The sequence below is a fragment of the Myotis yumanensis genome, unplaced genomic scaffold, assembly GCF_028538775.1.
Source record: "Myotis yumanensis isolate MYYU_CA2020_CCGP unplaced genomic scaffold, mMyoYum1.0.hap1 SCAF_3, whole genome shotgun sequence".
NCBI classification, from domain to species: Eukaryota; Metazoa; Chordata; class Mammalia; order Chiroptera; family Vespertilionidae; genus Myotis; species Myotis yumanensis.
The window spans coordinates 195,626,694-195,643,387 of NW_027223754.1; the positions used below are offsets into that span (position 1 = coordinate 195,626,694).

Here is a 16,694-nt window from a genome sequence, read left to right on the forward strand (position 1 = left end):
CCAAGGCTTACAGTTTGATTATGAAATTCTGGCAAAACAACGAACCAAACTCTATCCTCACCACCACCCTGCCAAAAAAAGAAAACCTGACCTGGGACAATGTCTTTTAAAGGTATTGGAATTGGTAGTTTTATGAAAACTCTGAGATGACAAACAGAATAGTGCCTCACACAGCTCTGGCAAATTATGTGCTATAAAAATAACCTAAACCAGCTTCTATCACCTACCTCCTGGGTATTTTACTTTCAGCGCCTCCTACTCAGCCTTCAAAATCTGCTATGATTCAGAACAGGGAATTAGCACTATAGAGCTCTAAATAAATCTTTGAAAGAAGCAATTCCTAAGGCTAGTGTAGACTTTTTGTGTTGATTTTGGTGGAAAAAGGGATATGAAACACAGAGGGTTTTTGACTCTTTGGGATTAACAAAAAAGAGGCTGAAGTAGAGGACTGAAGAGTGTATCCTTTGTTTACTTCGAGGTGAAAAATAAAGCATTAGAACAGTGATTTTCAACCTTTTTCATCTCATGGCACACGTAAATTACCAAAATTCTGAGGCACACCAAAAGATATATTATATTTTGGGCTGATCTGACAAAAAATTTTGATTCATTCACACCAAATGGAGATTGTTGTGTTGCCTGCTGTCAATTTTTTATTTGATAACCTAAGGGAAAACAGATCAGTGCCCCTAACTAAATAGTCAGGTATTGCATGTTTTAACAATTCTTGTGGTACACGGGTTGAGAATTGCTACATTAGAACTCTGAGAATAAGCCAAAGCAGGTAAACAATAGGCTTAAAGAAATTCTAAGTAGCAGAGTTTCTACACTATATATTTAAGGGGTTTTTTTTTGTTTGTTTAAAATTACTCTTTCCATATATTCCTGTTACTTTTTAACTTTGGAAAAATAAAAGTAGAGAGTTAAATTTGCTATTTAAACAAATAAACAAAATACTTTAAGCCAGACATGCATTAAAAGACATAAACTTCTCAAATCTTTGTCAAATTATAACTAAGGACTTATTTTCTTTCCAAATTATTGCTAATATGAAAGCAGGAAAAAAAAACAAATAAAAACCACAAAGAGAAATATATGTAAATGAGATTTACAACAACTTGCCAAATAAAATGTAAAATATGATGAAAATAATTCTCAGAGAATGTATATGGAAAGACACTTAAAGCCCTATTCTAAAATTCTTAGCAATGTGGTATCCAATATATTTTGAATTGTCCTTTAGTAGAAGAAACTGATTCTCCTTTATATCTATCAAAATTACAATTTTTTAAAAAATGTAAGTTTAAAGTTAGTATCTACAGAATTGGAACTGTCTCAAACCCACAGCCAAGACAGCCTATTTCCAGAACAGTTTCTCACAAATTGCCCACTAAGTTTGGATAAGTAAATCTTTGCTAAATTTGGCGCATACCACTTTGGTCAAAGAAACCTACTGTAAGAACACAACTGTATCAAATGTTCTTACTTGATTTTACTTTTCCCTTACTTTTGGGTTTCAGCTGACAGTGATTATTATGCCAAACTTTTCTGGCATTACTTGCATCTTTAGATATACAGGTAAGAAAACATAACAATTATCTCTTTTCCTTCTGACAATAGAGTGGTATTTCCAGCCTACTATTCATAATACTTGTGCATGTTCCTGGCCTTACTCACTAGATTAGTAACTTGAATATTAGTTGTGTTTCATAATTAAGTACCATTTTAAATATATTAGGGAAGTTTGCCATTTAAAGAAGGGCTTTCACAGAATGAACTAATCATTTGTATTTATTTTAAATATTTGGATTTTTATATAATAGGCTCTTGGTTTTATTTTGTTTTTAAAGCAGATTACATGTGTAAATATACTCTGTATCTAAGAGAATCAGTGTTATGATGTGAAAATAAATGTCAAAAGTGGTTTTTAAGATTTTTAAAAGAAAGCAGGTTCTACAAAAAAGTCTGATCTTAAGAAGTAGTGTAGTATAGTTAATAAAAGTTCTGAGTAAATTACTTAGAGGACAATAGCCTCTTTAAAATGCCAAACAGATCATTCTAAAGCAGAATAGTTATCAAGTTAGTATATTTCATTAAGTAATGTAGTTTGTTTATGGTTAGGGTTAGTCTCTGCTTTAAACAAAATTTAAAACTACACATTAAAACGTACCTTCACATTGTGCATACTCATGATGTTTCCACAATCATCCATGTACTGTTTTAAGTCTTTATCCTGAAAAAATACAGCACTTTACTATGTGATACCAAGGAAAGATATTGAATGTACCACATAACTTAATTAAATACCAATAACTAAGCAAAAATGTCTCTGGGCCTGTTAGAAAATCCAATTTGCTATGTTTTTGTTTTTTTTTTAAATATATTTTTATTGATTTTTCACAGAGAGGAAGGGAGAGAGATAGAGAGTTAGAAACATCGATGCGAGAGAAACATCGATCAGCTCCCTCTTGCACATCCCCCACCGGGGATGTGCCCGCAACCCAGGTACATGCCCTTGACCGGAATTGAACCTGGGACCTCTCAGTCCGCAGGCTGACGCTCTATCCACTGAGCCAAACCGGTTTCGGCGGTTTGCTATGTTTTATTAAAGCAAAAGTAGCCCTGCCCAGTGTTGCTCAGAGTGTCAATCTGCGCACTGAAGAATTGCAGGTTTATCCCAGGCTCGGTCAGGGAGCATGCAGGAGAAACCAATTGATATATTTCTCTCAAATCAATGTTTCTCTCTCTCTCACTCCACCTCCCACCCTCCCTTATGCTTGCTCTAAAAAATCAATGGAAAAAATATCCTCAAAAAATATCCAACAAAAAATCAAAAGTAAATACTGAATTTTAATTAAATGCTTACCAGATACTCAAACACCAGAGTCAAAGATTTATCTGTGTGAACAATGTCATGTAAGGTAACTATATTTGCATGTTTTAGATCCTTTAACAGTGAAACTGCAAAACAGAAAAGAAAGTTAATTATTGGTCTATGGTAGCCTGTCTTTATAATAATCTAAAATACGTTTAACATAAATTGATTATATTTAATAATCTCTTAAGTTTAAAACATTAATTCACCAAGGGGATTTGAAGTAGAAATTCTAATAGTCAATTTTTTTTCTTTTTTTTATGATCCTGTGTTTGATATTTTTAATACTTAAAGTTGTCTCCAATATAATGATACTCTGTTTATTATCTTCTGTTGTTTCCCTCAAATGTTAGCTTATTGAGTCTTCTAGGATTAATTACATATAAAGTACAAGGTACCTTTTTCCTCCAAATTGCTCATCAGTGCCTCAAACCATTTTCTGGATATCTCTCATTTTTAAAAAATGGTACCATGATAGAAATATATTTACATTCTGAATATACTAACTTTTAGCTTTTCCCAATGTGCCATTATATAACAGTTCCCAATGTCAAATATTTGGCTATGATATAATACATTTTACTCACAAAAGATCAAATTATACCTTCTCTTATCGCTGTGCAGGGTGCACCTTCTTCGTGTTCCAATCGGATCTCTTTTAATGCCACCAAATTCTCTGTCAATTTACTTCTCCCTTTATATACTGTAGCATATGTACCCTATAAAATATATTTTTGAAAGACACAGCAAAAGATCACAAAGTGTATATCTATACCACCTACAAAATAAAGAGCACTAACCAAATTTCTAAGTTCTAAGCATATGTTAAATTCTACCTTGCAAGGAAAACTCCAAAATGATTAGCCTTGGCTTTCCTATACCCAAAAGGACATTCAGTTCCATATGCACAGATTCCATACTTAAAACCAGGGCGCCCTAAAATTATGAAATGTAAGAATATCTAATTTACTTTTTATACTTTGCATCAGATTAATAATTGGAGATCAGTAGCTTTAGAATCGAAAGCACTTTACCTGCAATAGTATGTGGAGACTGAGGAAACTGAACATATTAACTGAAAATTGAAATTCTAACTAACATATTGTTAAATTATAAAAATCTTACTGTTTTTTAAAAAAATATATTTTATTCATTTTTTACAGAGAGGAAGGGAAAGGGATAGAGAGTTAGAAACATCGATGAGAGAGAAACATCGGTCAGCTGCCTCCTGCACACTCCCTACTGGGTATGTGCCAGCAACCAAGGTACATGCCCTTGACCAGAATCGAACCTGGGAACCTTGAGTCTGCAGGCCAATGCTCTATCCACCGAGCCAAACCGGTCAGGGAAAAATCTTACTGGTTTTCAGAATTTTTAAACATTAACTCTCCCTTAAAAAAACAAATAGAGTTTGGGAGTGGGGACAGGCTAGAAGGGAACATATGTAATACTTCCAACAATAAAGATTAAAAAAACAACCACAATTGTATTCTACAAGAGATTTCTAATTCTTATTTTCTTTACCTTCTCTCACTCTGGGAGGGAGACCGTTTCAAAATTAGTAGTAGCAATAGCAGCAAGTTCAAGAAAACCCAGGTCTTATTAGCCAAGAATTTCTTTCTGTGACAAGTATCTTTAAGATAGTATTTTGATTTTTCACAGGTTTGAACTCATGTAATACCCGTATGATAGTACAGGTAGCAGATTGTCAGGGAGCTAACTAACAAATTGATACCTAACTAACAAATTGCTACCAAGGAAGCTCAATATTTTGTGCTTCAATAAAGATTACAAGGCGGTAGAAAATACTATTTTTTTCTCAAACTAATAGGGTAATTTTAAGAATTTAAGGATTTTTTCTTTCTAACCGTCTTTTCAGAACGAGATATGAACTTTTACACAATAATGCTTACCATTTTTTTTCCAGGTTGGAAAAAACTATAGACTAATAGAGAAGTTTAGGTTATAAAAAAAAAAAGTCTTACATTTTAAAAGTAAGTGTTTACTTACCTCTCCAAGCTTCTCCAATTTGATGTAGGTTTCCATTTTCCCAAACCCAATTTCTGACTGAAAGCAAACAATCATATATTTAGTATTCTTAAAATTTCAATTAATCTCTTCCTCAATTTCTGAAATTCTCCTGCTCTAAAGAGTGTCTTGGAATAGAAAAAAATTGATTATAATTAAATTGTTGAACATCTGTCAAGTTTTGCCACATACCTGATTTTTAGAATATTCAAAGGTTCAAAAACATCAAAGTTCACAATTAAAATTTATACAGATTAGTTAACATTTTACTATTTTAAGACTGAGATTTTAAGTTAGCAAAGAATTTTATAAAAACACAATTTTTTAAACAAAACTACAAAATAATTTTTCTATATATTTTCCTTCGCTAATCTTTGTGTTCCTTAGGAATGCCAACAAAATACTATTTGTCTCAGTTTTACCAACCAAAATATAATGAAAAAGACAACTGCAAGTTACAACCTATTATGGATCAGGAAATGGCTGACAGAGAATAAGCAATTTAAGTTCAAATCTGGCGGGGGAAAAAAAGGCTTTAAAAAGTGAGTTTTCACAAAAAAATAAAAATGGAACTCCCATTTGACTCTGTGATCCCACTTCTAGGAATATATCCTAAGAAACCAGAAACACCAATCAGAAAGGAACTATGCACCCCTATGTTCATAGCAGCACAATTCACCATAGCTAAGATCTGGAAACAGCCTAAGTGCCCGTCAGTAGATGAATGGATTAGAAAATTGTGGTACATCTACACGATGGAATACTATGCTGCTGTAAAAAAGAAGGAACTCTTACCATTTGCAACAGCATGGATGGGACTGGAGAGCATTATGCTAAGTGAAATAAGCCAGTCAATGAAGGAAAAATACCACATGATGTCACCCATTTATGGATAATAAAGACCATAATTAACTTTTGAACAAAAAGAGATACAGAGGCAGAGCTGCCTCGAACAGACTGTCGAACTACAGCGGGAAGGCCGGGGAAGGTTGGGGGACAGGAGGGACGGGGGTAAGAGATCAACCGAAGGACTTGTATGCATGCATATAAGCATAACCAATGGACATAAGACACTGGGGGGTAGGGGAGGCTGGGGGATTGTCAAGGGCGGGGGAAAAAGAAAGGAGACATATGTAATCCTCTTTGTAATACTTTAAGCAATTAAAAATTTTTTTTAAAAAAGTGAGTTTTCAAACTCATTGCTTTTAAACCTTGAACTTGTTTGTCTATTTTGTATGGAATCAAAAAATGAGATAAATGGAATGCACTGAAATATGTAATGGAAATTCAATATTTAAAAACTAAAAAACAAGACAAAAAGTCCTAACACAAAAGATCTAGAAAAAAATAGAGAGAGATGGAAATTTAGGTATTGAGAGAGCAAAAATAGGAAAAAAGTTAAGCAGAAGAAGAAAATAAGAATTTTCTTAAAATTATTTTCTAGTACCCTATATAGATAATGAAAAAGACAACAATAATGTAAAAAAAGACAAGCTTCTTAGAGTGGTGCTAATATCCTTAAATAAATAGACAGTAAAAGGACATAATGTTCTTTTATATGTAATCTCAGCAGTAAAAAGTGTATCAATTACATTAAATAGTATGTTTTAGTCAAATTCTGGAGGTTCAAATATGCAATTTCTTCTGGAGGTGTTGAATAAAATTTGACAAACAGATTTTTAACATCACTCACCAAACTTTGAATAGGATAAACTGCCCAAAGTTGAATGACCAAAGGTAGCAGAGGCACCTCAAAGGAACTGTTTTTATACTTTTTTTTTTTACAATGATATATATAAAGTTAAAAAGACACAAGGAAAACTGCATGTTCAACAGTACTTAATTCAATTTTGATTAACTAATAAAACTTTGGTCAGAGGCAGTATCACTGAATTAATGAAAAATTGCTTCTTTTTGCACACTTGTAAGACCTAAATATAATGTTTCCAAAAAAAACCTAACCAAAAATGAAGTTTTGGAACCATCATAACCCATCCATCAATGTACTACCTTGTATATGCCTCAGAGATATTAAGGCCTTGTTTTCTATTAACAACTATGCAAAATAATAAAGTAAAACTATAACAGACAACACTTTCCAAATACAAATGGAGTTTAACTTTAATATGGAAAATGTGGCAAACAATACCTGGTACATAAAAGCCTGATTCTTAACAACCTTTATTTTATGTATGATTTTTACAACCTATTTACATATGATCTTAAATGATTTTTTTTAAAAAGACTAATTGCCAAGGTCACACAAACTGATAGAACATGTTTACTTTCTTATACATATCTCTGGAATTCAGGTTCTTAAATTCACAAATATGAATTTTAACTCTTGTCATATATTTTATTAAAAAATGATATTGAGAATAAATGGAAATTAGTATGAACAAAACAATGAATGTCCCTGAAAAAAAATAAAATATCATCATCTAAAACAATGATAAGCATATAGAAAAAATATGACTGAAAGCTAGGAACTTTTTCTTATCAGGAGTTGGAAGACTATTTTCTTATTCTTTCTTAAGTGAATAAATAGCACGCTCTTCAAACATCAAATATACTTTGGTCCAGGGGTGGCTATGACAAAATGCTAAGGTTTGGTTTTAAGCAGGTGTGTTACGTAGACCACGAACTCAAGACCATAAGATAAAAATATTATAGATATTACTGTTACATAAAGTGTATAAGGAATAAACTGTAAGGGGTGCATCAAAAATTAACACCACAAAGAGTAACTGTTCAAAGGATGACATTTAGTGAGATCATTAAAATATGCTGAAAGTCTGCTTTTTAAAAAGTAAATACTGTACTATCATTTATACAGCTAAATTTAAATTTTAATAATCCTATATAATAAAAGAGAAACATGTAAATTGACCATCCCTCTGCTACGCTCACTAGCCAATCAGGAGTATGCAAATTAACCTGACAAAGATGGCAGGTTAACTTGCATATGCAGGTGTCAAGCACCCCGGGAGGCGACGGCGGCTGCGAGCTCCTGGGACCATCGCCGGTCCCGGGAGGCAAGGCCGGCTGCGCCAAGCCACACCCACGGGCTCCCGGGACCTTCAGTGGCCCTGGAAGGCGAGGCCGTAGCCACCCCCACGTGGGCTCCCAGGACCTTCACCAGCAGAGAGCAGAGCAGGAAAGTGGGCGGAGAGTGGGAGGTTTGGAGGACTTGGCAGAGCAGGAGGCTGCTGGACATAGAACAGAGTGAGAGAGAGGGCAGCGTGGAGGGCGTGGCTCTCTGTCACCCCAGCTTCCTCATCACAGTTGTGGAAACTGACAGCAGGGAGGAGGAAGTCCCACCCCCACAGAATCAGCCAGAATCAGCCATTGGTCAGACAGCTCTCAGCAGCCTGATAGACAGGACTCTCATTCACCTGCATCTCAGACCGTGACAGTAGAGAGGTGGGACTATGTCTAAAGAACAACTGTTGATACAACGTAGCTCTGCAGCCGAAAGATGCCGGCGTTATCGACAGAAAATGTCTGAAGAGCAATGTGCATCTGATCTTGAAAGAAGGCGGCGCCTGTGACAGAATGTATCTGAAGACCAGCTATTGGAAAAACCTTGCTCTGATGCCGAAAAACACTGGCATCATCGACAGAAAATGTCTAAAGACCAATGTGCCTTTGAAGTTAAAAGAAGGCGGTGACGACGACAGAATATGTCAATAGAACAGTCATCAACAAGTACTACCAATACTGGTAGGAACTGCCTTCTCAGCAAAAATGGAGTACATGAGGATGCAATTCTCGAACATAGTTGTGGTGGAATGACTGTTAGATGTGAATTTGCCTATCACTAAATTTCTCTGATGAAAAACCATCCGATGGGAAATTTATTTGATGTTGTAGCAAAGGGAAAGTCTGTCCAAATGATATACATTTTCTAGATTACCCGGTGTATTTAAAACGATTAATGACAAACGAAGATTCTGACAGTAAAAACTTCATGGAAAATATTCGTTCCATAAATAGTTCTTTTGCTATTGCTTCCATGGGTGCAAATACTGCATTGCCATTAGGATATGGGCCATACTGTTTTAGAATACACAAACAAGTTTATCACCGTACTGGAACTTTACATCCTTCAGATGGTGTTTCTCGGAAGTTTGCTCAACTCTGTATTTTGGATACAGCCAAAGCTACAAGTAAAAGATTAGCAATGCCAGAAAACCAGGGCTACTCAGAAAGACTCATGATCAACAACCTCATGCATGAAATAAATGAATTAACAAAATCGTACAAGATGCTACATGAGGTAGAAAGGAAGCCCAATCTGAAGCAGCAGCAAAAAGTATTGCTCCTACAGAAGTAACAATGGCAATTAAATACGATCGTAACAGTGACCCAGGTAGATATAATTCTCCCTGTGTAACCGAGATTGCTGTCATATTCAGAAATGAGATTTGAATATGCTGTTATATTCAAAATGGAAAACCTCCTTTTGAAAGGGAATTGCTCATTCATTGTAAACCAGATCCCAATAATCCAAATGCCACTAAAATGAAATCAATATCCTGTTTCCTACATTAGATGCAATGACATATCCTATTCTTTTTTCACATGGTGAAAAAGGCTGGGGAACAGATATTGCATTAAGACTCAGAGACAACAGTGTAATCGACAATATACTAGACAAAATGTAAGGACATGAGTCACACAAATACAGTATTATGGATTTAATCTCTCTGTGCGGGACACGTTCAATCTTATTTTAAATGCAGGAAAATTAACTCAACAGTTTATCGTGGATTCATATTTAAAAATGGAGGCCAATCGATAAATTTCATCAAAGCAAACCTATCTAAGTTGAGAGTTGAAAAACAGAGTGGTTTGATGAATTATCTCAAATTTAGATCTGAAAATGACAATGTGCTGATTGGTAAAATGATAATACTTCCATCATCTTTTGAGGGTAGTCCCAGAAATATGAAGCAGCGATATCAGGATGCTATGGCAATTGTAACAAGTATGGCAATCCCAATTTATTCATAACCATGACATGCAACCCCAAATGGGCAGATATTGCAAACAATTTACAATGCTGGCAAAAAGCTGAAAACAGACCTGACTTGGTAGCCAGAATTTTTAATATTAAGCTGAATGCTCTTTTAAATGATATCCGTAAATTCCATTTATTTGGCAAAGTAATAGCTAAAATTCATGTCACTGAATTTCAGAAATGTGCACTGCCTCATGCTCACATATTATTGATATTAGATAGTGATTCCAAATTACGTTCCTCTGATTAATTGCCTTTCAATGTGCACGGATTTCGTGCACCGGGCCACTAGTTGATCTATAAAATAAACAGCATAACTGAATTCCACCCATGCAGGCAGCCATAAAATTCAGACAAAAGGCAGTTTACCAATAAATTGTCTGTCAGAAACAAATTCAAAGAGTAAAGCATACCTACTTCAACACCTATTTTAATAATTTCAAACACTTAGGATTTTAAAGTTATGTCCAAATATTACTTACTGAGTCTTTAAATGGAATTTTTAGAAAGTTTTGCTTGCATATTTATCTGCTGAACATGACAAGATTAACAATTGATATAATGACTAGCTTGTTGACATGCTCTCCTACAGAAATTATTCAGAGGACAGAGGACAAAGCTCATTTATTCAACATTCACCAAGCACAGTGCTAGGTACTGAGGATACAGTGAAGAAGACAAGCGTGACTCCTGTTTTTATGAGTTCCATCTTAGATTATTTTAGAATATTTTAAAAATTTTATAAAAATAGAAATAGGTAAAGGGATGAAACAACAAGCTTTTGCATTTTAATATAATATAAAAACTCCCTTATTTGTGCTTTCTAAAGAAATGACAATAACTTTATTTTTTTGGATACTTAATTATTCCAAGAGAATACTTAGCTTTTTGGCAGCTCAAAGCAAATTCCTGGTCAGACAGCTCTTACCAGAGTAAACACATTTAAAAAAATCCAAAATAAATTATAATTTATAACAGCCTTCCTATAATTCAGTGTAACTTGTAAGTGGCATTGAGCATTATGGGAGACTTCTGATTACTTTGGCTCTGTAATCACTGTAAAACAATTGTAATGATGTATAACATGCTGGCAATGCGGTTCTAACTGAACTTCAAAACAAATGAAGTATGTGCAAAAGTTCAATAGCTGCCATTCTAAAAGTGAATGTGCATATTAGAAACAATAGGGACAAAGGGAGCTTTTCTCAAACATCTCATTTCCCTCCCATAAGAATTACTGTTACTGTTAGAAATGTGTTCTTAGATATGAGGGGGGCTGAAAAGAGCTTGAGAGAACCTCTATTTTACTGGATCATTTTGTCTTAGAAAAAGTGCCATTACCATCATCATGACACTATCTTAATCCTGTAAATAATATGCCAAAGGTAAATTAAGTTGTGGGCAGACTTTGAACCTCATTTTCATACCCCATAATATATAAGGTGTTCCCCCCAAAAATGTATACACATACTTTGAATAATTATTCAAAGGCAATGTTTATTAAAATAGATTTTATTTTCAAAATTAAGTTAACAGCTGTTAAAGTATATATATATTATTTGGGACACCCTTTCTGACAACAGGGCTTGACATCCTATTTTCTCATCTACTCTTAGAAACAAAAAGGACTACATACTCTCTATTATCAGTAAAGCCATGAATGAGGAACCCAACACTCATTGTTTAGGAAGAAACAGATTCTTAAAATGTGTATAATCTATAATTCCAATACAATGACAAATTTTCATATAAACATTTTCAGTCTATTGAATTTGTACTTAATAGTATCACAAGCTTCCACTGGGTATGTTATCACTCTAATTCAAGAATGCTCAAGTGAATCTTGACTACCTGCAGGTGGGCCTTCCCAGTAGTCTAATATTCCTTTTATTAGCAAACATAAGTGAGAATTAAATAGGACTTTGCCAACCCAATAATCAGTATCTTTAATATGAGATATGATGACTATATGTAATGAAGTGCTTTAACATGAGATATGATCACTAAATGTAATGAGGCATCCTAGATGGGATCCTGGGGCAAAAAAAGAACCTTAATGAAAAACTAGGGAAATGTGAATAAAGTGTGGGTTTAGTTAACAGTAATGTACCAACGTTAGTTCGTTATTTGTGACAAATGTACTAAAATAATGTAAAATGTTAACAGTAGGGATAACTGGATATGCGGTATATGAGAACGTTATAGTACTTTCCTTTTCTTTAAATCCTCACCTGCGATATGTGCTTTTTAAAAAAAAAATTGATTTTAGAGAGAGAAGGGGGTAGAGAGAAAAAAAACAGAGAGAGAGATATAGACAGAGAGAGAGAGAGAGAGAGAGAGAGAGACTGACTGATCAGTTGCTTTCCACATGTGCCTGGACCAGGGATTGAACCCAAAACCTAGGTATGTGCTCTGACCAGGAATTCAACTCAGAACCTTTTGGTGTCCAGGATGATGCTCCAACCAATGAAGCCACCTAGCCAGGACGGCTATAGTATCTTTTAAGTTTTTCTGTAAATTTGAAACTATTATAAAATTAAAATTTATTTAAATAAAAAGTCAGAGGGAAGGTGGGGGTGAAGAGTAGGTGGGGAAAGATTAACCAAAGAACTTATCCTATATAATACAAGCCTAATATGCTAAGTGTCTGATCGACCAATCAAAGCGTAATATGCTAATGATATGCTAAGGCTGCTCAACCGCTTGCTATGACATGCACTAACCACCAGGGGGCAGACGCTCCGACTGGTAGGTTAGCTAGCTGCTGGGGTCCAGCCAATTGGGACTGAGCAAGACGGCCCGGACATGCTCTGGAGCCCTCCCGTGTTCCCTCCCTGGCTGGCCAACCTCCCGCATCCCTCCTCAGCCCCGATCATGCACCGGTGGGGTCCCTCAGCCTGGCCTGCACCCTCTCACAATCCAGGACCCTTCAGGGGATGTCGGAGAGCCTGTTTCGGCCTGATCCCACAGGCCAGGCCGAGGGACCCCACTGGTGCACAAATTCGTGCACTGGGCCCCTAGTGTGTATATATATATATGGATATGCTTAACTCATAGGCACAGACAACAGTGTGGTGAAGGCCTGGGTAAGGATGTGAGGGGGTAGGGGGATCAATGGGGGAAAAGGGGGACATCTGTAATACTTTCAATAAATATAAACTTTTAAAAAAATGAGAAGGATTCAGCTAAGAGGAAGACCAAATATACATGAATGTATAGAGATAATAAATACTCTAAGCTAAGCCTCCTGAGGAGATGGGATAGGAAGGTCAATTCCTCAATATTAAAACCAGGAAAGAATAGAATGAGTATAGATGTAGGTAGATTTGTACATTTGTTACTCAAGAAATAATGGCTTCTTTCTTCCTTATGTCTGCTTCAAGCGAGAGGGGAAAAGTTAACCAAAGAAAGACAGTAGGGTAGCCACACAGTATTTCTGAAGTTGACAATCATCTGTAATAATAAAAGCATAATATGCTAATTAGACCGGACATCCTTCTGAATGACCTTCTGGACAAAGCCGGGGCTGTGGGGGAAGCCCGGGTCCTGGGTGCCTTCTGGCGGCTGGAGGGAAGCCCGGTTCCCGGGTGCCTGCTGGTGGCCGGAGGGAAGCTGTTGCCGACAGCCGGGGGAGGTTAGGCCTATTCTTGCACGAATTTTGTGCATCGGGCCTCTAGTAAATTTATAAAAAAACCAATAAGCCCTATTTATGTCTTTATCCAACAGAAAAGAATTCTGTGACTTGTTTCTTAATTCCTACCCAAACAAAGGATTTACGTTATTTTTACTAGTCTACTTATCATACATTGCTAATATTGAAAACATAAAGTTTTATACTTTTAGAAAGACAAAACTAAAATTTTATATTTTATCTTGAAAAAATATTTTTTAGATAAAGTGTATATTATCCATAGAAACATAAGCTGTAATACATGTGAAGAGTATTTTTCTTTTTCCGTCTCCTTTCCATTTCTCTCTAACTGGCTCTTTCATACATAAACTTAGGTTATTAAAGAATAAAAAAAGCCATAACCGGTTTGGCTCAGTGGATAGAGCGTCAGCCTGTGGACTGAAAGGTCCCGGGTTCGATTCCGGTCAAGTGCATGTACCTTGGTTGCAAGCACATCCCCAGTTGGGGGTGTGCAGGAGGCAGCTGATCGATGTTTCTAGCTCTCTATCCCTCTCCCTTCCTCTCTGTAAAAAATCAATAAAATATATTTAAAAAAAATACATTTCTAATATATTTCAAAAGAAACCACCTTTTTGTAGGTTCGGTGAATAATGAAAGGGATGCATTAATAGAAATCAAAACACAGCTGGCATGATTAATCTGAAATCTGTAAGCCATTTCAGATAAAAAACCAAGAGAGGTGAGTGGGGACACCCAATCACAATAAAAACTAAAGTCACTTGTAACATTTAATAGAGGGCACTGTTTTCCTTAATTTCATGTAGACCGAAAAGACAGCTTTAAAAATGATAGCTTTAAGAATTACATGGTGATCGAATCATACTTTTAGTCCCAATCTGAACATTTAATAACTTCAAAATGTATTCTAAGTACCAACCTTGGATAAAAATTGATAGCCAAAGAACACTTTTAACCAATAATCAAATGACAAAGTTGTTTCGACACATTGATTGGTTGCTTCCTGCACGAGCCCCAATGAACCATACTGGGTCCATCCTATCCTTTCAAGCCCTATTCTTTAATATTAACCCACATTTACCCTTCTTATGTTATAATGATACCTACAATTATACCTTTGGTGGGTTTTATTCCTCACCTGAGGACATGCTTAGAGAGAGGAAGGGAAAGAGGGGAGAGGGAAAGAGAGAGAAACATTGATGTAAGAGAGAAACTTGGACTGATGGCCTTCTGTAACCTCCCAGACTGGGGATCAAACCTGCCCTTACCAGGAATCGAACTGGCATCCTTTAGGTATATGGGATGATGCTCAACAACTGAGGCACTCTGGCCAGGCTATACCACTTGGTTTTTTAATACGTGAAGTTTCCTCTGCTTAGAACACTCAACCTGACAAATTCCTACCCATTCTTCTAGAGCAGGGGTGGGCAAACTTTTTGACTCGAGGGCCACAATGGGTTCTTAAACTGGACCGGAGGGCTGGAACAAAATCATGGATGGAGTGTTTGTGTGAACTAATATAAATTCAAAGTAAGCATCATTACATAAAAGGGTACGGTCTTTTTTTTTTTTTAGTTTTATTCATTTCAAACGGGCCGGATCCGGCCCGCGGGCCGTAGTTTGCCCACGGCTATTCTAGAGCCAACTTAAGCACTATCTCCTCTATAAGCCTGTGATGTGCAAGGACATTTTATTTGCTATTTTTGTTGTCTCATATCACTTTATTATTACTTTTTAAATTTATTTTTATTGATTTCAGAAAGGAAGGGAAAGGCAGAGGGAGAGAGAAACATCAATGATGAGAGAGAATCAGTAATTGGCTGCTTCCTGCATGCCCCCTACTGGGGATCGAACAGCAACCTGGGCATGTGCCCTTGACCAGAAGGGAACCTGGGACCCTTCAGTCTGCAGGCCGGCACTCTATCCACTGAGCCAAACCAGCTAGGGCTCTCACAGGATTTTATATGTACCTCTTCTATAGGACTACAGCCATCCAAAAGAAATCCTCACATATACAATCACCTGCATTTATGTTGAAGATGACACTACCCTTTCAATAAACAGTACAGTGGGGCCTTGACTTACGAATTTAATTCGTTCCGAGACTGAGCTCGTTAACTCAAACTACTCTGTCAACTCAATGCAAAAAATCGGCCAAGAGACAGCTGGTATCTCAAAAAACTCGTTAGTCGGGACACTAGTAAGTCAAGGCCCCACTGTATTGGGTCAATTGCTAGATGCTAGAAGATATTTGCAAGACATATAACTGACAAAGGTCCTTTATTACAGAATGTATAAAAAATTCCTATAAATCAATAAAAGGCAGAAAACCCAATAGAAAAGTGACAATAGACCTGAGCAGTTAATTCACGAGAATATCTAAATGCCCAATAAACATCAAGAAACATTATAAAGTGTTCAACTAGCTGTACACCTGAAACTAATAAAAAGAAATCTAATTAAAAGAAAAAATTTTTAAAGTGTTCTAAAGTGTTCAGCTTAGTTTATGGGAAATTGAAAAATAAAACCACAAATAACTCTCATCAGAAAGTCAAAAATTTTTTAAAAGGGATCATATCAAAAATAGGCAAGGAGAGCAACTGTAACTATCATGTACTGCTGATGAAAGTATAAACTGGTACAACCACTTTGGAAACTGTTTTGATAGTATCTAGGCAAGCCGAACATATGCACATAATCTTATCCAACAATTGCACTCCTAGATATGCACCCAAAAGAAATGCTTACATATGTTAACCAAAACACAAGTACAGATATGGTGATAGACGCTTTGTTTGGTAAGCCCAAAACTAAAACAACCCAAATATAAGTGCCCATCAACAGGCGACTGAATAAAGTATAATATATTCATACAATAGAATAACATGTGACAATAAGAACAAATGAACTATAATTACATATAACAACCTAGATAAAACACAAGCATACATTGAACCAAAGAAGCCAACCACAAAAAGAATACATATTGTATAATATATGTAAAAATCTTGTATAAATACACATTTATATATTTGAATTAAATGGGGTTTAATAATTTATATATTTTTAATTAAAGTTCAAGTCTAAATAAGAATCAGAAAAGGAATATCAAAAGCATT

At 35.7% G+C, this 16,694-nt stretch overlaps 1 protein-coding gene across 1 annotated transcript in view; it reads right to left on the reverse strand.

Annotated features, from left to right (window-relative positions):
• The window catches only part of CDK17 (cyclin dependent kinase 17), an 88,727-nt gene that overhangs the window by 14,092 nt on the left and 57,941 nt on the right, over window positions 1-16,694 (reverse strand). The window contains exons 6-9 of the mRNA XM_070410861.1: window positions 4,886-4,942; window positions 3,480-3,594; window positions 2,867-2,961; window positions 2,171-2,233 (exon numbers count right to left, since the gene is read on the reverse strand). Coding sequence (XP_070266962.1) covers window positions 2,171-2,233; window positions 2,867-2,961; window positions 3,480-3,594; window positions 4,886-4,942 — 330 coding nt within the window. The remainder of the gene's footprint in view (window positions 1-2,170; window positions 2,234-2,866; window positions 2,962-3,479; window positions 3,595-4,885; window positions 4,943-16,694) is intronic.